The 23424-nt window shown below is 47.4% G+C and overlaps 1 protein-coding gene across 1 annotated transcript in view; it reads right to left on the bottom strand.

The window, feature by feature from the left end:
- Positions 1–8730: 8730 nt before the first annotated feature.
- SNTA1 (syntrophin alpha 1) overlaps positions 8731–23424 on the bottom strand; it is a 30711-nt gene continuing 16017 nt past the window's right edge. The window contains exons 3-8 of the mRNA XM_056121736.1: positions 17483–17687; positions 13110–13317; positions 12841–12971; positions 10628–10824; positions 9428–9615; positions 8731–9333 (exon numbers count right to left, since the gene is read on the bottom strand). Coding sequence (XP_055977711.1) covers positions 9241–9333; positions 9428–9615; positions 10628–10824; positions 12841–12971; positions 13110–13317; positions 17483–17687 — 1022 coding nt within the window. The 3' untranslated portion in view covers positions 8731–9240. The remainder of the gene's footprint in view (positions 9334–9427; positions 9616–10627; positions 10825–12840; positions 12972–13109; positions 13318–17482; positions 17688–23424) is intronic.

Genomic DNA, 23424 nt, shown 5'->3' with positions numbered 1-23424 from the left:
CAGAGACACAGTTCAACAGGTAAGATACTTGTTTTGAATACAGTTGACCAGGGTTCGCTCTTCAACACTTCATGTGATCTCCTGAACCCCACCAGAGTGAGCCCTGAAAGCAGACCTAGGTGTAAGCCCTGAGCACTGCCTGGAATGGAAAAAAAACCTAAAATAAATATTTAAAAATAAAAAGGAAAGTAAAAAACTATACTGGTTATATGCTGTTAAATAAGCACTATTTACAGGAGATGGGGTCTGGCTTAGTGATAGAATGCCTGACTTGCATATGTGAGGTCCTGGATTATATCCCAATATTGCAAAAATTAATTTCACCTGTTTCTTTTTATAAGTAAGTTGCAGCAAACTGATTACTTCATCTTTTATTATGAGTGCATAGTGTTCCATTGTGTTTATATATCACAACTTCTTTATTCATCCATTATTATACATTTGATTTGTTTCCATATCCTGGTGAGTGTATTAAGCACTATGATGAACATAGGTGTGCATATATATTTTTGAATGAATATTTTTGTGCATGGGGTAACTATCATGCTGAGAATGTTGTCTGCTTCAGCCTCTTTGGAAAATAGAATGGAGATTTCTCAAAAATGCAAAAACAGAACTTCCATATGATTCAGCGATTTTATGTCTTTTTACTTGGGTGGATGTGTGTGAGAGATTTCAACCAGCTAGCTGTGCTCAGGACTTACTCCTGCTCTAACATAGGGATCATTCTGGCAGTGAAAAGGGGACCATATGTGACGCTGGGGGATTGAGCCCAGGTTGGCTGCACAGAAAGCAGGTGGCTTACCCCTACACTATCTCTGTGGTCCATTCTTTATGCTTTTTCTGATATGGCTACTGATCACGATCACGATCATGACCATCCTGTTGTTCATCGATTGCCTCGAGCAGGCCCCAGTAACGTCTCCTTCATCCTAGCCCTGAGATTTTTTAAAAGTGCCATATTAAAGGCTCTTTCAGGGTTAGGAGAATGAGACCCATCATTATTACTGGTATTTGGCATATTGGGTACACCACGGGGAGTTTGCCAGACTCTGACGTGTGGGCAGGTTACATTTGGTAGCCTGCCATTTTGTCCAAAGTAAGAATGAGATAATAAGATGTCGCGCAGCCACAAATGTGCGCGTTTTTATAGTCTCTGGGTCTTGGCCACTGATGGGATTACACGGCGCCAGGGGGCCAGTTGGTGGGTGTGACCCCTGCCTATTGGAAGATGGAGGATCTGGGTGGAGGATGCTCAGCCCTAATCCGAGCAGGCTTGGAGATCTCAGCCCCGGGACCCGCATGCCTTTGTTCCTCTGCCGGTACCTTCATGCATGCGGAGAGTGGTCTCAGCATGGTGGTGGCTGGTTCTGGAGGTCTTCGGCTGCCGGAGCCCTGGTTGGGGCGGGGAGGGAAACTCAACCCACTCCCCTCCAGGGGCCCCGGCAAGGACTATGGCTACTGAAAAAAATTTTATCACATAGGTGGTTCACATTATATTTCCATTCCATTGCCTGGTTCTATCAGTTAAAGACTTTCAATGCATATCTTATGCTGCAACTTTCTTTGGGTGTCTAATCACCACTTTTAACTTCTACAGATTTCTTAATTTTCTTTTTTTTTAAATTTTGTTGAATCACCACAAGACAGTTACAAGCTTTCATGTTTGGGTTACAATCACACAATGATCAAACACCCATCCCTCCACCAGTGCACATTCCCCACCACCAATATCCCCAGTATACCCCTCCTTTCCCACCCTCCCTCTGCCTCCATGGCAGACAATATTCCCCATACTCTCTCTCTACTTTGGGGCATTATGGTTAGCTCTCTTAATTCACACACACACACACACACACACATCATCATCATCATCATCATCTCACAAAATCTGTTCTGCCCACTCTGGCCCATCCCTATATAAGGTCCAAGCATCCTCCCAGTTGCACAGGAGAAACCTACAAATCATTTTTGTTTCCTATCTCAATCTCCATATTCAATCTGTCATCCAAGACTGTCAGTTCAAACTCCAAAATGTTGCAAATCTGTCAACTTCGGGTTCTGCTGTTTTTGTACTACAGATGTCATCATTAGCATAAAAAAATGACTGCAGTCTGGGGATGTGATTCAAAGATAACTCATATGCTAGAATGCATGAGACCTAGAGTTTGATCCCAGCACGGCAAAATAAATAATGGCAATCACCTGCTTGCTGACTGTTCCTGCTTCTGCCCTTGCCCCTGAACCCCAGAGCAGTGGCTTTCAATCTTTTATGCATGCTGACCAGTGACAACAGGAGAAATACTTCTCATTCCAGTAAGATAGGAAATTGTTAAATTGTAACAAAAATTATTTCTTTCCATATCAATATTTACAGTAATGCTGCAACATGATCCAGGAATATCATATGTTATGTGGCAATAACCTTTTTTTTCTGGACCACATCCAACAATGATCACAGCTTCCTCCTGACTCTGTGTTCAGGGGTAACTCCCAGCAGTGCTTGGGACCATATGTGGTACTGGGGATTGAAGTAAAGTTAGCTGTGTGCAAGCATCTTAACTCCTACGCTGTAAGCATCTTAACTCCTACACCATCTCTCCAGTGGCAGTAAAATTTTCTGCAATAGGCAGGAAATTTCTGCAAACCTGTGGCTCTGTATAAACCATTTCTCACAGAGTCTAAGAGAGTGTATCTTAATTTTCTTTGTTTTGTTAACCCGGACCACATCATTCCTCTGCTGAGAACTCCAATGGTTGGACATTGCCTTAACACTAAAATCCAGATTTTCTACTGTGCCCTAGGGCCTGCATGATCTGATTTCTAATTATTTTTAGTTCTCCCACATACTTTTTTTACTGCTTACTTCTCTTAGCATGGTCTCTCTAACTGAACCCCACTTCAACTACATAATTTTATTTTGCTCCTTCAAGACCCTAAGCCCCTGTTTATCTCAGAGCCTTCATGCTTACTATTCTCTTTCTGGAAAGTTCACCCACAAATTCTTTCTTGGAGAGTTCCTTCTCAGCCTTTTTGTCACAGCTTAAATATCAATTCTTCATTTAAAATATATATGTGGGAGCTGGAGCAATAGCACAGAGGATAGGGCATTTGCCTGGCACGTGGCCAACCCGGGTTCGATTCCCAGCATCCCCTGAGCAACACCAGGGGTAATTCCTGAGTGCAGAGCCAGAAGTCACCCCTGTGCATCACCGGGTGTGACCCAAAAAGCAAAATATATATATGTATATGTATTTCATATAAATACACATATATGTATGGGCCAACAGTGGACCTCAGAAGTAGAACAATTACTACATATGTGTGTAGCCCTGGGTTCCATCCCTACACTGCACCAAAAAATAAATGTAAAATTTAAAAAATATATTAAAAATAATAAATTAAATTACAGTTCAATGAGGCCCTCTCTGACCATGACTAATAAATGGCACATCCTTCCTATACTGTCATGATTCAAAATGTTAGCATTATTTGTTCTCTTGTTCTCTGAGAGCTGGGCTAGTCTGTCTTTTCTGAAATATCCCCAAGGTCTAGCATAGAGTCTGACTCATAGAAGGGCTTAATAAACATGTGTTGAATGAATAAATGATCGCTTTGTGTTTTGGTTTGTGTTGCCAGGAAGCTGACCCTGCAACAAGGATCTGAGTGCAGTAGATGATGTCAGGAAAACCACAGGGAGTGGGGGAATGAGGCAGAGGGGAGGGAGCCCATCAAGAACGTGCTGTCGAACCAGTTACCCTGGGTGTCACATGGATCTTAGTTCTGGTGGAGTCTTCTGGTAAACAGTGTATAATGCCTCAGAATTACTTCCCCTAAGGGAGAGGGAATTTGGTTAGTTGTATGCTAGCAGTCATTCTGGTAGAATGCTTCTACTGTTTTAATCCCTCAGCCTTTCTGTCATGCTGTGCGGAGACCTGTGGTTTTGTTTTTTATTTTTATTTATTTTTTTTTTTTTTTGCTTTTTAGGTCACACCCAGCGATGCTCAAGGGTTATTCCTGGCTCTGCACTCACGAATTACTCCTGGCGGTGCTTGGGGGACCATATGGGATGCCGGGGATTGAGCCCAGGTCGGCCGCATGCAAGGCCAACGCCCTACCCACTATGCTATTGCTCCAGCCCCAAGACCTGTGGTTTTGAAGAAAACTTTCAGTCTCAAGATGCCAACATCAGCCCCCAAAATCAGGAAAGCAAGAATAGCCTGATGATCCTACCTCAATTGATCTCTTTAACCCTATTAGATGTCTACAAGGTTGTTTTTGGCCCATTTGGGGTTGGAGGGTGGGAGGCACGCTGTTATATTTGTTAATGGCTGTTGTTTTTGAAGGCCACGCCCAACAAGGTTCAGGGATCACTCCTGGCAGGACTCAGGAGACTATACGCAGTGCTAGGGATTGAACCAGAATCATCCACATGCAAGGCAAGTAAGTGCCTTATCCACTGTACTAGCTCTCCAGCCCCTAAAGTTAAAGTGTTGTACAAGAGTGAATGCTTATGTGGTGTCCAGTGTTACTACATCATGCCTGTCACCAAAGTGTCCCACCCCCCCATAGTAATCTCAATTCTGTGGTCGGAGTGTAAGACTTTGTTTATGTACTCCCTATGAGTGAGAATATAGGGTATTTCTTCATTTCTTTGCCTCCATAGTGACTCATGTGGAGAACACATGCACTGGAGAGGGAAAGGCGAGGAGATACATGGGGAGAATATTTCAGAGTCTGGAGCAATTGTTCACAGAATGATATCAAAGCCTTGGAAAACAGTGGCAATAATCCTTCTGAATGCTAGGAGTTTGAGACTTAATGCAATGAAGTTTACTCTGTCTCCTTAGAAGATCACTGGATATTAGTCCAATCAAAAATATAGGGCTGGGGGCTGATGCGATAGTACAGTGGGTAGGGCCTTTGCCTTTCATGCAGCCGACCTGGGTTCAATCCCCAGCATCCCGTATGGTCCCCCAAGCACCACCCGGAGTAATTCCTCAGCGCGGAGCCAGGAGTAACCCCTGAGCATCACTGGGTGTGACCCAAAAAGAAAATACATAAAAAAAATATATATATATATATATATATATATGTCTAGGAACTGGAGCATAGTACAATGAATAGAACTTGCCTTACATGTAGCCAACCTGTATTCAATATCCAGCAACCCCATATGGTCCTCTGTTTAAACCTAGTGTAGCATAAGAAAGAAAGAAAGAAAGAAAGAAAGAAAGAAAGAAAGAAAGAAAGAAGGAAGGAAGGAAGGAAGGAAGGAAGGAAGGAAGGAAAGAAAGAAAGAAAGAAAGAAAGAAAGAAAGAAAGAAGGAAAACAGAGCTGGTAATACAGCTCCTGGGAACAATGCATGTCTCACATGTATGAAGCTCTAAGTTTGACCTGTGATGCTGCAAATACAAATAAACACATAAACTCACACATACAAAGGCACACACAGGCAAATAAATGTACTATTGGGGTTGTAGAGGTAGTATATAATAGGTAGGGCACTTTCTTGTAAGCAACTGACCCAGCTTCAATCTCTGGCATCCCATATAGTCCCCCATATAGTCCACCAGGTATGATTCCTGAGCACAGAGCTAGGAGTAACCTCTGAGCACTGTCAAGTATGGCTAAAAAAAAAAGCAAAGAATTATATTATGGTTCTTGGACTGGAGCAGTACTACAGCAGGCATGGCATTTGCCTTACATGTGACCAACCCTGGTTTGAACCCCAGCATCCCATATGGTCCTCGAGCACCGCCAGGCATAATTTCTGAGTGCGGAGCCAGAAGTAACCCCTGAGCATCTCCAGCTATGGTTCCCAAACAGAAACTAAGCAAAGAATTGTACTATGGTTCTTTTTCTTTCATTTTTTTCCACAAGTCATAAGGAACAACTTTTTATTATATTGGCAGATTCTGTGTGGATAGAGAGATGTGAGGGGAGGTAGAAGGGCAGAATTTCTGAGCTCAGATTGGAAGACTCAAAGGTCAGAAGTGTCATGAAGACCATGAGCTGGACTCATCCGAACACCTCCTCAGCCAGACTGAGGCTGGCTGCTAGGAGAGAAGCTTCCCAAGATGCCCCTAACAGGTGCCCCGGAATGTCGATCTGGCACACGGATAAGTGAGAGCTGAGGGGGCTGGAGCAATAGCACAGAGGGTGGGGCATTTGCCTTGCACGGGACCAACCCGGGTTCGATTCCTAGTGTCCCATATGGTCCCTTGAGCACTGCCAGGGGTGATTCCTGAGTGCAGAGCCAGGAGTAACCCCTGTGCATCGCTGGGTGTGACCCAAAAAGCACAAAAAAGAAAATAGTGAGAGCTGAGATCAGTCAAGGCCCTGAGGAGCCTTTTAGTCCCTCCCACTCCTCTACATTAGCATTTTTGTGGTGCCATCACATCAGGCCCAGAGGAGTATTATTAGGGTTCTTGTTTTACACTGTGACTTTTCAGGTAACCTAAAATGTGGTAGAACTTTGGTGGGCTATAAGAGTAAAACATAGCACAGCAGTATAAGAGTAAAAAAACTGATGGGGTATAAGAGTAAAAAATAGTACAGTGTTGTAAAAGTAAAAAAAAAATCAGAATGTCAGAAAAATATGGACTCTACAAACAAAAGTTTGTATCCAAGGAGATAGCTCAAAAAGCAGGAGCTGGGACCAGAGTGGGTAGGGCATTTGCCTTGCACACCACCAATCCGAGTTCAATCCCTGGCATCCAATATGGTCCCCTGAGACAACCAGGAGTAATTCCTGAGTGTACAACAAGGAGTAACCCCTGAGCATCACTGGGTGTAAGCACATGCTTGGCTTTGGAAACCCCAAGTTCAATCCCTGCTACTGAACAGAGTGTCTTACCTCTTGAATTCTCTGTCACCTAAATTTTATTTAAATTTAATTAACCATAATATTGAAAAACCAGTACATTTGCAAAAAATTGGGTATCTGAATCTCTTTTTTTAACTTAAAAGATACGTTTATCACACATTTTGAATAATTTTTTATTAAAGTAACATTGATTGATAACATTACTTAAGTCTTAGGTATGCATCATTATAAACTAATGTCTGTATATTGTACATGAATTTCACCACTAAATGAATCCATTTGTTTGTAACTGCAAATTTTATGAAGTCTAAGTACAAGTGACTTTCCAGTGAAAATTTGGCACCTGAATAGACATATACTATAGATGTGCTTACTTTTTGTTTTTTCCAGTGCTGGGGATTGAACCCAGGTCTCACTGCGTGCAAGGCATGCACTTTGCTGCTGAGCCACATCCCTGGCTCAAAATGTGCTAAAGATATAAAAATACATCCCAGAATTCAGAGGCATGGCATAAAAATAATGTAAAATGTTTCATGAATAAGTATTTCTACTGTTATGTAATACAAGTAATATTATTTGGGATATAGTGGATTAAATAAAATATATTATTAAAATTATTTCTACTTTTTTCTGTGAATTCTAGGAAATTTTAATCACGTGTGCATCTCTCATTCTATTTCTAACAGACAGTGCAAGGCCAGAAAGTAGAAAGACCTGGTTTGAATCCAAGCTCAGACATTTCAGAGGTCTTGTCACTTGGGCAGTCATTCTCCCCACCCCCTCAGAGTCCCAGTCCCCTTCCCTATGAAATACAGATCAGCGCACCCAGCACGCAGGTTTAGAAGTGGTGAGGATCCATGAGGAAATGGGTGCACAGTGTCAGAAGACAATAAACTCTCTCTGAATGTCAGCTACTGTTACTGGCGTCACTGGTTGTTCTGTTCATGGAAGCAAAGCAGATCTAAACAAGGCAAACTCACATCTAACCATCACATTACAGCTTCCAAAGACATTTTCCACGAAGCACACTCCCAGTGTCCTCACTTCAGCAGGAATGGGGCCCACAGCGACCTATGGTGGTCCACCAATTCCCTGATATTTCTTCAGAGGGTGCAACCTCGCCCCCCTCCCCTCAAGTGTGTGCTCAATGCAGAGCCTCACTTCTGATGAAGAGAACAAAGCAGCAGTGACAGCCTATGACATCCAAGACAAGGTCATCAAAGGCCTGTGGAACCCTCTTGGCTTGCTCCTTGTCACGAGCAAGCTCTATGTGCAGGCCCAGGTGGTGAAGAGCTGCGGCTTCCTGCCCACAGCCAAGTGAGTGAGCAATACTGCACACGGATACCCAGCCCCACTCACGCCCTCAGAGGGTACACACCCAGCCAACATCTTGGCTATAACTTCACTTAAAAAAAATTAAAAAGAGGAAAGAACAACCCATGTTAAGTTCCCTCAAATGCCCGATCCACAGAATTAAAGAGATAACAGAGGCTCACTTTCAGATGTTAAATTTTGGGGTGGATGGGGTGAATTATCACATAGTAATGAATAATTGGTATACTCTTTGGGAGTGGGGGGAACATGTGGTCAAAAGCCTTTTTTTTTTTTTACTTTTTGGGTCAAACCTGGCGATGCACAGGAGTTACTCCTGGCTCTGCACTCAGGAATTACTCCTGGCAGTGCTCAGAGGACCATATGGGATGCTGGGAATCGAACCTGGGTCAGCCGTGTGCAAGGCAAACGCCCTACCCACTGTGCTATTGCTCCAGACCCAAAAAGTCTGCTCTTCAATGGGACAAGAGGACCCGGTCCTGAGTCTGGTTCATCTTGGGATAAAACTGAGACACGGTTGGATCCCAGGGCTGAGGTACGACGCACAGACACGGGACCAGGCTGCCTGCATGCTTACAGGCTGTTTATTCATCCAAGATAATGAAGAGAAAGGACAAAGAGTAAAACCAGATGCCCCCACAGTGGTGGAGCTGAGGGGAGAAAAGAGCTGAAAGGCTCCTTTTTCTCTTGCCTTGCATCCCAGGGAGCTCCAGCTTCAGGTGGGGCCCCTGGGAATGGCTTGGGGGCCTCGAGGAGGCCCAGCAGTTGTTGGCTGGGCTCAGGATCTCTACAGGAGCAGTTTCCAGGCTCGGAATGGCTTCTGTGTACACAAAATATCACTCTGCAAAAGGCACTGGTGGGGAGAGGGGAAGGGGGTAGGAAACCTCCCCCATCACAGGTAGGATTAACTCTGTCCTGGGTCTCCACCCCTGCACCTCCAAGACGACCCACCCCCAGGGCTGGGTCTCTGCACCCTTGTTCCTTCCTTTTCCCTTCCGTCAGTCCAGTGGTGAGCAGGCAGTCCACGGAGGGCCAGGTCAGGCCAGGTGCTCTTCGGGGCTGGGCATCCTGCGACGTCCTAGGCCAAAAGCCCCAGGCGGGTGACTTTGGCAGAGAGGAAGGAGTGTATGATGAAGACCATGGTTTTGGGGCATGAATGCAGGTCCAACTGCTGCAGGGTAGATGGAGAGAAGGGTCAGGAGCTCCACTCACCTGATATCCTGAAGAATACTCCCCCCTACTCCCCACTCCACGCCTCCACTCACAATCTCTCCTTCAGTGCCCCCAAAGTCCAGGAAAAGGAGGCTGGCTCCGTCGTCTGAGGACATCTGCAGTTTCTCAAACGGCTGGCGGAGCAGCACTGCTCGAGTGGCGCCTGGCTCAGCAGCCCACAGCGTGAAGCCCTTATCGATGTGCACAGAGAGGCTGCAAGGCCGGCCGTTCCACGTACAGGCTGTGGAGGTGGGAGGACAGGGGAGTGGGCCTGGGCACAGCCAGCACCTCTGAGACTGCACCGCTCCAACCCCCACCAGCAGCTCCCAAAGTGGAGCCTGAGTGCCCGCAGCAACGGGAGACTCACAGCCACACCACAGCCACCCACCCTGCAGAGACTCACACCCCCACCCACAAAACACAGACAGACAGGCCCCCAGAAGGCCCGCTGCTGGCACTGCTTCTAGAAACCCAAGGAAAAAAAGGGAGCTGCTTAACCTCTGCCATCCTCCACAGAAGGGTTAACAAGTAGGTCATCAAGCATGGCCCCAGGCAACCTCAGAGACCTGTAGCTGCCCAGCTAAATGAAAATCCCAGATGCACATGGATCATTGGGACCTACTTAGACTAAAACAAAGCTTTCTCTAGAGCTCAAATTAGGAGGTTGGCGTTAACAGTACATCAGGGAGGATGCTTGTTTTGCACGCATCTAACCCTGATTTGATCCCTAAGGTCCCCTGAGCCTTCCAGGAATGATTCCCGAGTGAAGAGCCAGGAATAAGCCCTGAACACCACTGGGTGTGGCCCCAAAACAAAAGCAAACAATTTAAATTACATGTTTAAATTAAGCTGTTCTATATTTGATCAGCCAAGCCCAGTCCAGGTGCTTATTCTCACATCCTCACCAGGAGAGTCTCAAAGTCAAGCAAGAAAACCAGAGAAGACTCTCACCCCGAGGGCAATGGGAACAGAGGTTCTGGGGCAGAGAGATGGTACAGCAGGTAGGGGGCTGGCCATGCATGCTCTCACCCAGGTTCAATCCCTGGCACCCAACATGGAGCCCCAAGCACCATCAGGAGAGAGCATAGAGCCAGGAGCAAGCCCTGAGCACTGCCATATGTGGCCCAAAGATAAAACTAGATCTCCCCAATACCCACGTTTTACCCCTTCTTCTAACACTCTAAAAAAGGAAGCCTCTTGAAGGGGACTGAGAGCCGTTACCTGAGAGGCACCCCCAGTTCCACCCAGCTCACCTGTGGACACTTCCTGCACACCCTCGGCAGCCCGGTGACAGCCATCCACCAGTTGACGGGTCCATGCAGCCAGCTCCTGCGGAGACTCCACGCTGAACAGGTGGGTGTCCACGCCATGGCGCGTGCCCGTGCGTAGGGCAAAGGAGAGCTCTGCGTCATAGGGCACCGAGCCCTTGGAGGGGCCTGAGTGTACCAGCCTGGGGGAACAGGAGCCGAGGGTCTGACATTAGGCATCAGTCAGCCAGGAGAGGACTCTGGGCCAAGGAGCTGGACAGAACAGGAGTCTGGGACTCTGTTGCCACCTAGCCCTGTGGTGGGGCCTTAGATGGGCACTCAGACGCCCACCCTCTGTCTCTCTCCCCCACCTCTCCACGGCTCCTACCATGCTGGCATCTTCAAACTCCAAGCACACTCAACCCTGCGCTGCTCTGCTCCCTCTCCTCCTTCAGACCTCCCCCCAAGTGGCACCAGCTTGGAGTAGTACCCTCTCGCCTCCCTGCCTGAACCCACACCACAATGACCAGAAGCAGACTTGTTCCTGGCAGCAGTTGGTTTCCAATGTCCCTTTCTCTCTAGAGTATCACCCAGGCTTTCGTACAACTTCTTGTCTAATTTGTTTACTCTTTTAAGCAACTAAAACGACATCTAGCATACAGCAGATGCTCAATAAGCATCTGAATCAATTCATCCATTACTTAGTGGGCGAGCCATGACTCACGATCCAATCCGTGACTTATTACTCCCAAGGGCCAGTGTTTAAGCCAGAGTTGTAGGAGACAAGGCCTCAGACCCTCAGCCTTAGGCAGCTCACGGTCCCTCCTTGGGCAGCAGACCACAGAGTTCCATCGGCAGCCACCTTTGCTTCCTCTCTTCCTGCTCTCTAGCTGACTTAGTTGCCCCAGAAGCTGCTGCTTAGCCTCCCATTTCCCAGTCCTGACCTCCAGGAGGCCCTTGGTACCAAGATTCCCCTCCTAGACCTCCCCATCCACCCACACTGTTTAGACTCAGCTCAGCATCTTGCTCTCGACTCCTCCCTTTGCATGTCGTTCCCCGGTCCCACTGCTTGCCCAGACCCTGTGCCAAGCCTCCCCGAGACCCACTCATCCTGGACACCTCCCTCACCCTCCCCATCTGGCCCACACGAAGCCGGCTGCATTTTACCACCCATGTGCCTCCCCATGCAAATGTGGCCTTTCTTCTCCATCTGCTGCCTCCACCCACCTTCCTCAGATCCCCTGCACATCACTGGCAGCCTCCCAGATTCCATCCTGCCCCCGCCACGTGGCATTTTCCATGTGGCAGCCCTGGGGACTCTTTTTTTAAAAATGCTACCTGAATCAACCTCTCTCACAAAGCTAAAACCCTGCCATCCCTCCAAATGGCTTAAGATGGAGCTCGGGTTCTTGAACTGGGCAAAAGTGGCTCAACCAGGTCAGACCCCTGCCAACTCCCTGCTCCCTCCTCTCCGCTTCCTGCAGATTCTGCTCGCTGGGTTGTACATGATCAGCCCCCATCATGCTCCTGGTCCTCAGACCTCTGCACCTTTGATGCTGTTCTGTGTGAAAATCTCTCCCATCCCACAATCAAGACTTCTACTCACGAGAGAGAGAGAGAGAGTAATAGTAACAGTGGACAGGATGCTTTCTTTGCACATGGCTGACCCAGGTTTGGACCCCGGTACTCCATGTTGTCCCCCAGCACCACCAGGAGTAATCCCTGAGCTCAGAGCCAGGAATAAGCCCTGAGTCCCACTGGGTGTGGCCCCAAAGCCAAAACCAAAAGACTCCTACTCATCCAGTAAAGACCAGCTTCAATAAGCCTCCCCCCAACCAGGCCCAGCAGAGCTCATCAGCTCCTTCCTCTGGGCTGTAAAGGCTGTCCCCAGGTCAGTGTCTCCCACCCCCCACACACACCGTCCAGGTGCTCCTGTGGGGAGACTGTTGGGGGTGGCTCCGTGTCCCCTAAACTATGCAACATAATGTTGAGCAGAGTGGGTGGCAATGAATGCAAGATGAGTGGGCCTCACTTCCTTCTATCCCAAAGCCCCATTTTACAGTTGAGGAAACAGAAGCTCCAATAGGTTGAAGACTTCCTTTGGTCTCCGGGGGGAAATGACTCCTGGATGAAAGGGGCTGGAATTCCCCAGCTTTTCAAGCATGACCTGCTACCACGCCCAAGGTGTGGGTGAGACAAGTACCCCCACCTGCTGATACCTGGTGGTGATGAGTGGTGCGCTGCGGGCGGGCTGGCTCAGGGCCTCCCGGGTCTGGGGGAGACAGCAGTACAGGAGCAGCTCCTTATCCGTCAGCAGGGCCAGGGTGGGGGCTGTGCCTCCGTTGGGCAGCTGTTGAGGACAAGACCCAAAGAGAAGGGGTGAGGGTGAATGGAGGAGCGGAGGGCTGGGGGGACATGGTGAGGAGCAATGGGGATGGATGGGGGGCAGGAGAGGGAGCAAGGGACGGGACCCCGACCCAGCAGGTACCTGCTCTGTCAGCCAGCCAATCTGCTTGATGGCCTGGTTCCCTGCTGTGCTGGTGGCCACCAGCAGTGCCTGCAGCTCATCCTTGACCCACGGCATAAGAGTGTTGACCTGGGCTTGGATAGCAGCTGCCCATGACTTCGCACTCGCCTCATCCTTGGCCCTCAGGAAGAGGGTGTGCTGGCCATCTGCGGAACAGATCTCCAGGTACCTGCAGGTACAGATGGGGGTTGGGAGGGAGGAGCCTCTCCACTGGGCTCCTGCTGTGCAGCCCTGAAAGCTGGCCCAGGAAACCCCATCTACCGTAACCAGGAAACACCGCCAAAGACGCCTGTGAGAGACCCGGGCGCCATGCTCACTGCTGGGCCCCAGCTGCAGGACTGGAGCCATATGAGGTCTAGGGACAGGGGACAATGACATACACAAACACACAGATAAACACACACTCAAACCTGTGATAGGGGCTAAAGCTACCAGTGTAGAAGAACTCATGATCTTGTTCTTTTCTCCAGATTCTAAGGAAAAAATTCTCTTGCTAAACCAGCACCCAAATTTCTATTTTATGGCACAGAAAGCAAGCACTGATTAAGGGGGGGGCGTAGGGGAAACATATAAACTGAAGAGAATTGATGGACCAAATTGATCTACATTTAAAAAAATAATGAGGAGAGGCCAGAAAGAGAACTAAATAAGTCAATGGGCTGAGCACCTGCTTTCATGCTGAAGGCCTGGGATTGAGCCTTGGCACCATATGGTCTTCCAAGCACTGTTGGCAGTAGCCCATGAGAACTAAGCTGGGAGTAGTCCCAAACCCTGCCAAGTATAGCCCTCCCCGCCACACACACACTCACACACACACACACACACACGAGTAGTCCCAAACCCTGCCAAGTATAGCCCTCCCCGCCACACACACACGAGGAATGGATTAGGAACTTGGAAGGGAAAAAAAGCAATATGGACAAATGTGGAGAAGAGTTGTTAAAGAAATACCAAGAGTGACAAGAGGGAAATTTTTAATATTTTGTGGGGCTTTATTACTTCTTTTTTTTTTTAGGCCAGTAATTAAACCAGTAATGCTCTGAGTCTAGTTTCTACTAAATGGTGCTACAGATCAAGGGGTCATTTCTAGTGGTGCCTGGAAGAACTATGGGGTTCCAGGGATGGAATCCAGTCCAGAAACATGCAATGCACACACCCCAGCCTCCTGAACTCTCTCTTGGGTGCCTGTTTTATGGGGCTTTAAATATTCACATTTGAGGGAGCCAGAGTGATAGTACAGCAGGTAGGGCGTTTGCTTGTGGCTGTCCTAGGCTCAATCCCTGGCACTCTGTATGGTCCCCCTAGTCCACCAGAAGAATTCCTGAGTGCAGAGCCAGGAGTAGCCCTCGAGCATTGATGGGTGTGACCCAAAAATCCTATATATATATATATATGTGTGTGTGTGTGTGTGTGTGTGTGTGTGTATTCATATTTGAGGGGCTAAAGAGATAGTACAGTAGGTAAGATGCTTGCCTAGCACAAGGCCAACCCTGGTTTGATTCCCCAGAACCTCTTCTGGCACTCTGAGCCCTGCCAGGAGTCATCCCTTAAGGAGTAAGCCCTGAACACCTCCTGGTGTAAACCCAAAACAAAAACAAATAAAAACAAACAAAAAAGGTGCATACCATGTTGACTTTTCCATAATTGGTGAGAAGGAGTAGAAACTGGAGGATGGTTCTTACAACATTTATCCCAACCCTTCTCTCCTTTGTCTTCCTCTAGTGCTAGAGCTAGAGAGCAAAATACTTGAATTTCCAGACTCTCATGCTGTTAGGGTTGATCATGAAACCAAGTTCTGACCAATGAGATATAGATGGAGGTCTTTAGTGAGGGTATTCTTTCCCAGCTGAAAGACAGATCTTTCTTTTTCCCCCCTTTGGTTCTTGGGCCACACCTGGAGGTGCTCAAGGCTTACTCCTGGCTCTGTATTCAGGGATCCCTCCTGGAAGTGCTTGGAGAACCATATATGGAGCTGAGGATTGAACCTGGGTCAACCACAAGCGAGGCAAGCACCTTACTTAATGTACTACTTCTCTCACCCCAGAAAGACAAAGCTTTTCTAGAAGATGGTCTCCACCTGTCCAGAGACACAGAGTCGCTTCTCTCACCAAAAAGTGAAGTTTATTTCTCCTCTCTTGGACTTTGTGACAAATAAAATATGGTAGAACTGATATGCCGTCGTGCCATGTAATCCAGTTACTGTACCTTGTAGCCAATGACCCTGTGAAGAACAAGCTAGGATGTGGAAAGGCTATGAGGAAAGAGGAAAGCTTAATCAGCCCCAAGTTGTTCGAACCATCCCAGATGAGGCAGCAGTGAGCAAAGCAGCCATCTCGATGTCCTGTAACGGGAGAATTCACACAGAGCAGAACTGACCAGCTGGGTCAGCCCATATTACAGAACTGTGAGAGATAACAAATTATTAGGGGTCAGAGAGATAATGTAGTAAGGCACTTGCCTTGTACTTGGTTGACCCAGGTTTGATCCTCAGCATCCCATATGGTCCCTGAGCATAGGAGAAATCCCTGAGTGCAGAGCCAGAGTAAGGCCTATTGTGGCATGGTGCGAACCAAAAACCACAAAAATTCTGTTAGTTTCCAAGTCACTCAATTTTAAGTGGTTTCTAATGCCGCAAAAGAATAAAATAGCATGAGAAGAGTTCATTTTCCTTCTGCCTTCCTCCTGTCCGGATTAAGGACACGTTTTTGGCCTGTAGCCATCATCCTGCCTCCAAGAAGAAAATCCACAATAAAGATGGCATAGAAAAAAGCCTGAGGGCAAGCTTGAACAGGAATAGCAACCAAACTAGCTCACCTCTGGATTTCTTTTTAAACACGGAGAAAAATTAACTTATTTGTCATTCATTGCATGTTGGGATTACTTGTAACTCAAAGTAATCCTGACATTGAGTAAAAGTTAATTATTTATTATATCTTGGATTATGTATCTTTGACTGGGATACTGTGTTTATATGGAACACCAGTTATATTCAAGTCATACATGCAGCTACTTTATAACACCAGTTATATTCAAGTCATACATGCACGCAGTCTATGTATATACATACAGCATATATGCATAGTAATCAACACAAATAGGCACAAATCTACAAGTATAAATGTGAGAAATGCTGTCACATACACATAAATACTTGCATTTACATGTGATCAACAATATATACATACATGTACACACATGGTTCAGAGGATATCTGAGATCAGGCTGGGAGCAAGATAAACCTAAAGATCTGTGAATTTCAGGAAGAACACATAACATCTCACCTTCAGTCAACACAGAGGGTCTGGCATTGGACCTAATTTATAACTAGGGCCCACAATAAGGTTTTTCTACCCATTCCACACATACACCACCCCAAATGCCATCCAGCCCACCGATCAACATTCACTCCATTCAACCACCACCATCACTTATGCACCTGCAGCTTCTAATGCAGAGAGAGCTACCTGGAATGAGGCAAGTTCCATCCCTTCCTGGTTGTATGGTCTTGGGCAGGTTACTTCCTCTCTCTGTCCTCATCTATAAAATGGGGTGAAATAATAGGACTTTGCTCATAGGGCTGCTACAAGAATTAATTGAAACTGCGCATGAGCAGCACTCAATAACATTAGCTGATATCAATCTGATAATCAATGAATTATTAAGAAATACTCATATGAGAATGATGAAAAGTTTCGATGTTCCTGACACAAATGTTGCTATATATCTCAGAATCTCAGTTGGTAGAAACTTGAAGGACCTAACAACCTTATTTTACAATGGAGAATCTGAAGGTTATTGGAAGGGAAAGAGATCACTAATTCAGGGAGTATAGGGAGTAATAGGGCTGGAGCGATAGCACAGCGGGTAGGGCGTTCGCCTTACACGCGGCCAACATGGCCCGAGTTCGATTCCTCCGCCCCTCTCGGAGAGCCCGGCAAGCTACCGAGAGTATCTCGCCCGCATGGCAGAGCCTGGCAAGCTCCCCGTGACCTATTCGATATGCCAGACACAGTAACAACAAAGTCTCCAATGGAGACGTTACTGGGCCCGCTCGAGCAAATCGACGATCAACGGGAGGGCCTTTACCTTTTAGGGCCTGTTTTTTATAGGGAGTAAAATCCAGGGTTCCACTACAAAGTTCCTTCTCAAATGTGAACTGCCACAGCAATAAGAGAGAAGCAAAGCATACCATCATCCCACAACTTCACTCTTGCATCCATGCAACAAATATTACAGAAGCACATAACTGCGTTTGTGCTTGTGACTCACAACACAAGTCCTTGGGGTCCTTTGGCCCTACCATCTTAATACCAGGATGTCATCATTTCACTTACCTGGGCTCTGGATCAGTAAGGGTGCACCTCCTTGAGACATAGGCCATCTTCAAGGGCACATGTTTGGCCTCACTGAGGTCCCGGGGTGGGGGGCCAGGAGAGGAGGGCTGCTTCTGAAGGGGTGAGGCAGGAGGTGAGTCCCAGCCAACTGACGTTCCACCAGCAGAGTTCTTGAAATAGGGTGAGACCTCTTTCATGTACTTGACTGTCAGAAGATAGGGCAGCAGTTACCACAGTGATATGAGCTCCCAGGAGGCTCCCATAACAACTGTCATTAATTCATTAAGAGTTCCCACTTGGGGTCAGAGAGAGCTCAAAGGGCTGAGCACTTACTTTGCATGTAGAAGGCCTGGGTATGATCCCTAGCACTACAAAATGCTTGTGCATCTTGGGAGTCATCCCCAAGCACAGAGTCAGAAGTAGTCCCCAAGCATTTCCAGGTGTGACAAAAAAAAAAAATGAAGCCTGAGAGATAGTACAGCAGGTGAGATGCCTACCTTACACATGGCTGACCAAGGTTTGATCCCTGGAACCCCATACAGTCCTCCAACCCCCACCAGGAGTAAGCCCTGAGTACCACCAGGTATGCCCAGCTCCCCAAAAAAGCAAAGAATTTAATTCTTTTCCAGTATCACTATCCTCCTTTAAACTATCTCTGAAAAGCTTCTGGAGAGATCTTATAGAAGTAAAGCATTTACCTTGCATGCTACCAACCCTGGTGTGATGTCTGGCACCACATATGGTCCTCAGACCACCACTAGGAGTACGCTCAGAGCACAAAACCAGGGGTAGCCTTTAGCACTGTCATGTGTAACCCTACTTCTTCCCACGAAAAAAAATCCAATAAAGTTTCTGACAGGGCATTTTGTTAAATGGATACATGCCACCTATGGGGGAAAGTACATTTCCCAGCTCCCTTTACTAGGTGTGGCCATGTGACTAAGCTCTAAACAAGTAATTAGAAGTGTTTGGAATTTCAGATGACTATTTTTATGTTTTTAATAAATTTTATTGGATCACTGTGAAATAATTACAAAATTTCATGATTACATTTCAGTCATATAATGCTCGAGCACCCATCCCTCCACCAGTGCACATTTTCCACCACCACTGTTCCCAGTGTCCCTCCTGCCACCCCCACCCTATCCACTCCCTGTGACAGGTACAATCCTTCTTTCTCTCTAATTTTGTGTGTTATGATTTGCAATACAGATACTAAGAGGCCATCGTGTTTGGTCCTTGATCTAATTTCAACACACATCACCCATCCCAGGCAATCCCTCCAATCATCATTTACTTAGTGGTCCCTTCTACATCCCAACTGACTTTTCCCCCAACACGTGGGGCCCGCTTCCAAAACACGGCATTTTCCTCCTGGCCCTTATCTCTACTGTCCTTAGGTGTTAGTCTCATATTATGCTACTTTATATTCCACACTATCACTGTCACTGTCCTCCTGTTGTTTATCGATTTGCTTGAGCGGGCCCAGTAACGTTTCCACTGTGACAATTGTTACTGTGTTTGGCATATCAAATACGTCACGGGTAGCTTGCCAGGCTTTGCCATGTGGGTGATATATTCTCGGTAGCTTGCCAGGCTCTCCGAGAGGGGCGGAGGAATCGAACTCGGGTCCACCGTGTCGGCCACATGCAAGGCAAACGCTTAAAAAACAAAAGTCTTGATTGTGGACTGAAGTCAATGTATTTCTTAAAAAAGAAAATCTCAGGGCTGGAGCAATAGCACAGCGGGTAGGGCGTTTGCCTTGTACACAGCCAACCTGGGTTCGATTCCCAGCATCCCAAATGGTCCCCCGAGTACCACCAGGAGTATTTCCTGAATGCATGAGCCAGGAGTAACTCCTGTGCAATGCCAGGTTGCATAGGGATTGTGTGCAAAAAAAAAAAGAAAAAGAAGATCTCAGGGCTGCAGAGATAGTACAACAGGTATTTGCCTTACATACATATGACCTGGGTTTTATCCCCAGCACAACAAATGGTCCCCTGAGCCCTGCCAGGAGTGATCCCTGAGCATGAACCAGGACTAAGTTCTAAGCACTGCTGGAGGAAAAATTAATTTTTTTGAAAAGGAAACTCTCACTAACAATGGTGATGGTAAGTGAAAGGCACTCTGATGACAGCCAATCCTGAAAGCGGTTGGCAGGGGTAGAGAAATTCAGAGACAAGTTAGATTGATGTACCAGGTTTGGGATTTGACCCTTGTCCTGGAATTATAAATACATGACGCTGTGCTGCTACTTCTTTATCTCTTACCCATAGACAATATAACTAGTCAGGTAGAGTTCTAAGGTACCTACTATCAATCAGAGTGATTGGTAATTGGGTGAATTAAGACTGATGGGTAATAAGACATTGATGCTGGAGAGATAGTATAGGGGTGAAGGCACTTGCCTTGCATAAAGTCAACTCTGTGTGGGACCCTGAAACTATCTGAACCCCTGAGCACTGCCCCCTGATCCCCTACTCCCTGCCTAAAATGACCGACCCCCACTCCAAGTACTGCCAGGTATTACCACACAGCCTCTCCCAGGTGGGAGAAGATGCCACAGTCCAGGAAGTCCCAGCTCAGCTCAGACACCAGCCTCAGTGAGGCTTTCTCAAGGGCCAAGTCAGGACCCCCCTTCTCCGCTGACCCTGACACCCTACTTCCCCCGGGGTGTCAGTGTAGGGATCTGTGCCCCCCACCAGGCTGGAAGCACATGAGGGCAGGGACTCATGGGACTCAACCAGACTAGGGCATATGCATATGCAGACTCAGCAAATGAACAGCTGCCACCCTGGAGACCAGAGAAAGTGCTCAGGGCCCTGCCCCCCCCCCCCCCAGGCCTTCCTAGCGCCTGGCCCACCCTCTCCTGGTTCTCCTCCCGCAGGAACATGCTATAAACGGACGGCATGCCAGCTGGTGCCTGAAACAGGACTTGGATTTCACTAACCAGTCGGCCTGTCCCAGGGTGGGGGTGGGGTCCTGGGGACCCAGAACGTGGCTATAAATAGCCCAGCTCTGAGGCCTCCTCCCTGCTCTGATTTCTGCCTGAGTCACCCAACCAGGCAGGGTGAGATTGCCCAATGGCTGCGCCTCAGAGAACTGAGGGTACTTTCAGGGCACTGTGGCCCATCTCCTGGAGATAGAGATGGCCCATCTCCAAGGAGAAGCCCAGCTGAAGGCCACATCCTCACCAATAAGCCCCTGTCCCAGGAGCCGGACAAGCAGTGATACATGGGCCCAGTGGGAAGCGAGACAGGCAGACCCACACGTGGGACCCCCTCCCCGCAAACAAGACCCTGACCTCCAGGGACTTTTGTTTCTGCCAAGAGAAGCCAAGACCCGGCTCTGACCCCAGAGATCCAGGATGAGATTCCACAGGAAACACTAGGAGTGGAGACCAAACAGGAGCACGCACTGGGAAAGGACGTGGTATGGCAGGGAAAGGGGATGCGTCAGTCTGCTCAATACAGTATCCCAGTGTGCATCACCGTGCCAGGTGAACGCTGGTGACTGAAAGTATTGGCCCTGGGGCCAGAGCGATAGTACAGCAGGTAGAATGTTTGCCTTGCACGCAACTGACTCGAAATCGATCCACAGCATCTTATGTGTTCCCCCAAGCACTGCCAGGAGTAATTCCTGAGCACTGCAAGATGTGACCCCAAAAGACTAAATAAATAAGTAAATAAGCAAATAAATGCCCTGGCCCCCTATCTTGGCTGAATAGATGACTGTCCTCTATGATCAAGCTGTTTCTTAGCTGTTCAGTGGATGGTTGCTTGGTTGGCCCTGCCTGAAAGGACACGATCAATCCATTGAATATTAGTCGCTGGCCTCCCTCTTCTTTCTGGTTCGCTAGGCGAATCACAGCATCTTGAGTAGTACCTGACATACACCAGGTCATGGGTGGAATGTGTTTGAAGACTATATCAACAGGTCTGAGGCTGCTTAGCCTGGAGAAAGAATGCTGCGTGTGGGCTCTGGGATAAAGTGGGGCTTAGATTTACTTTTACTTTCCTCCTCTGGGAATACACACAAGCTCCTTGTCTTCCCCCAGTTTGGGTGTTTTGTTTTGTTTTCTTTTTTGGTGGAGGGGGAAGGCTTGAGCCATACATAGCAGTGCTCAGGGCTTACTACTGCCTCTGTACTCACGAATCACTCCAGGTGGTACTCAAGGGAACATATGCAATACCAGGGATCTAACCAGGGTCAGCTGTGTACATGCAAGGGCAAGCACCTTAACCCCTGTACCACCTTTCCACTATTTCTCCATCTTTATAATGGGAAAAAAATACATCCTACCTTCCAGGGTACTAATGCTGAATACTTGCAAAGCATTCTCTGTCTGTCAGAGAATAGGTTTTCAATCAATAATAGTTAGGTTATTTTTGTTTTGGTTTTTTTTTTGGGGGGGAGGAGTTGTTTGTTGGTTTTGGTTTTGGTTTTTGTGGCATACCTGGTGATGCTCACAGGTGACTCCTAGCTCTGCACTACATTACTCCTAGCAGTACCCCGGGGGATCATATGGAATACCAGGGATCGAACCCAGATCAGTCATATACAAGACAAGTGTGCTACCCACCGCACTATCTCTCCAGCCCCAGTTGGGTTACTTTAGCTGCTGCTATTCTTAGCGTGACAGTATAAGAGATACACAGGAGGTAGAGACACAGAAAGTTTTCCATTTTGGTCCTGTCACTTCCTCTCTGTACTCAGCTAGTCCCACGGTATCTCTGAGCCTCAGTTTCCTTGCCCACAGGTAGGAGGAGGTCAGCTCTTTTTGCACAGCTGTATGAGTTTCAAGTCTTACCTACTCACCTGTCTGCCCAGGATGGTGTAGAGGATAGGAGACTCCAACACACTTTAAAAGGAATGACATTTAAGGTTCTGCTAGTCCAGCAAGGCTGGTTTAAAAATAGTCTCCAGCCCTGGCAGACCCTGCATGAGGACTGACCAACGGAGTCAGAGCTGCCACCCTCTGGGGCATGAAGTTTCACCTTACCACACCCTTGAATAAGTGAGGGAACACCAGCTGTCAAGGTCCCAAAGACAGCTGATCTCTTTGGTTTGGGCTTTGTATTTTTATTTGTGTGTTTTTCAGGGTCACACCCAGTGGAATTCAGGGCTGATTCCCAGCTTGGTGCTGAGGGGACCAGGCTGTGTCAGAGATGGAACCAGCTCTCCCACATGCAAAGCATCAACTCCAGCCTTTTTGAGCCGCCACTCTGGTTTTTTCCAGCAGTGCCAGGAACCCAGGGCGTCACACCTATGAGCATGCGCTCTGCTACTGAGCCACATCCCCGACTCCACTAGAGCTCTTGGTCCTAAAAATACTCTTTCCAGGAACTTCACTTCAAATTAATACTCATAAGTACATGGAGGGACTATGGCTCTGTTGTTTTCTGAACAAAGGTTGTTTGGTTTGGTTTCTTTCATTTGGGGGCCACATCCAGTGATGCTCAGGGCTTACTCCTGGCTCTGAATTCAGGAATTATTCCTGGTGGTGCCTGGTTGACCATAATGGATGCTGTGGATCTGAACCCATGTCAGCCGCTTGCAAGGCTGCTGTACTGTCACTAAGAGCCTCTGTTGTTTGGAGTAGGAAGCTAGGAACAAGTTGAATGTCCAGGAGTAAGTGCTGCTAAAAACAAGATGTGAACTCTCTGACTGGCAGAGATCATTCTGTTTGTTCATGGCTATGACCCGTTACCCACGTAGTCCTTGCCCAGAGCAAAGATTCAGGTTACTAAACACAGGAATCCCAATAAAGGGATGTCTGGAAAGAAGACAGAAATACACGTACCACGTTGGAAAGGTGTCCTTAATTGTTTAAATAACAAAAACAAGTGTGGAAATGATCTGAAAAGGTAAAGGTAAAGGCCCTCCCATTGATCGTCGACTTGCTCGAGCGGGCCCAGTAACGTCTCCATTGGAGACTTTGT

This window comes from Sorex fumeus, unplaced genomic scaffold, assembly GCF_029834395.1.
Source record: "Sorex fumeus unplaced genomic scaffold, SorFum_2.1 ptg000044l, whole genome shotgun sequence".
In the NCBI taxonomy this organism is placed as follows: Eukaryota; Metazoa; Chordata; class Mammalia; order Eulipotyphla; family Soricidae; genus Sorex; species Sorex fumeus.
This window is presented reverse-complemented; position numbering and strand designations above follow the sequence as displayed.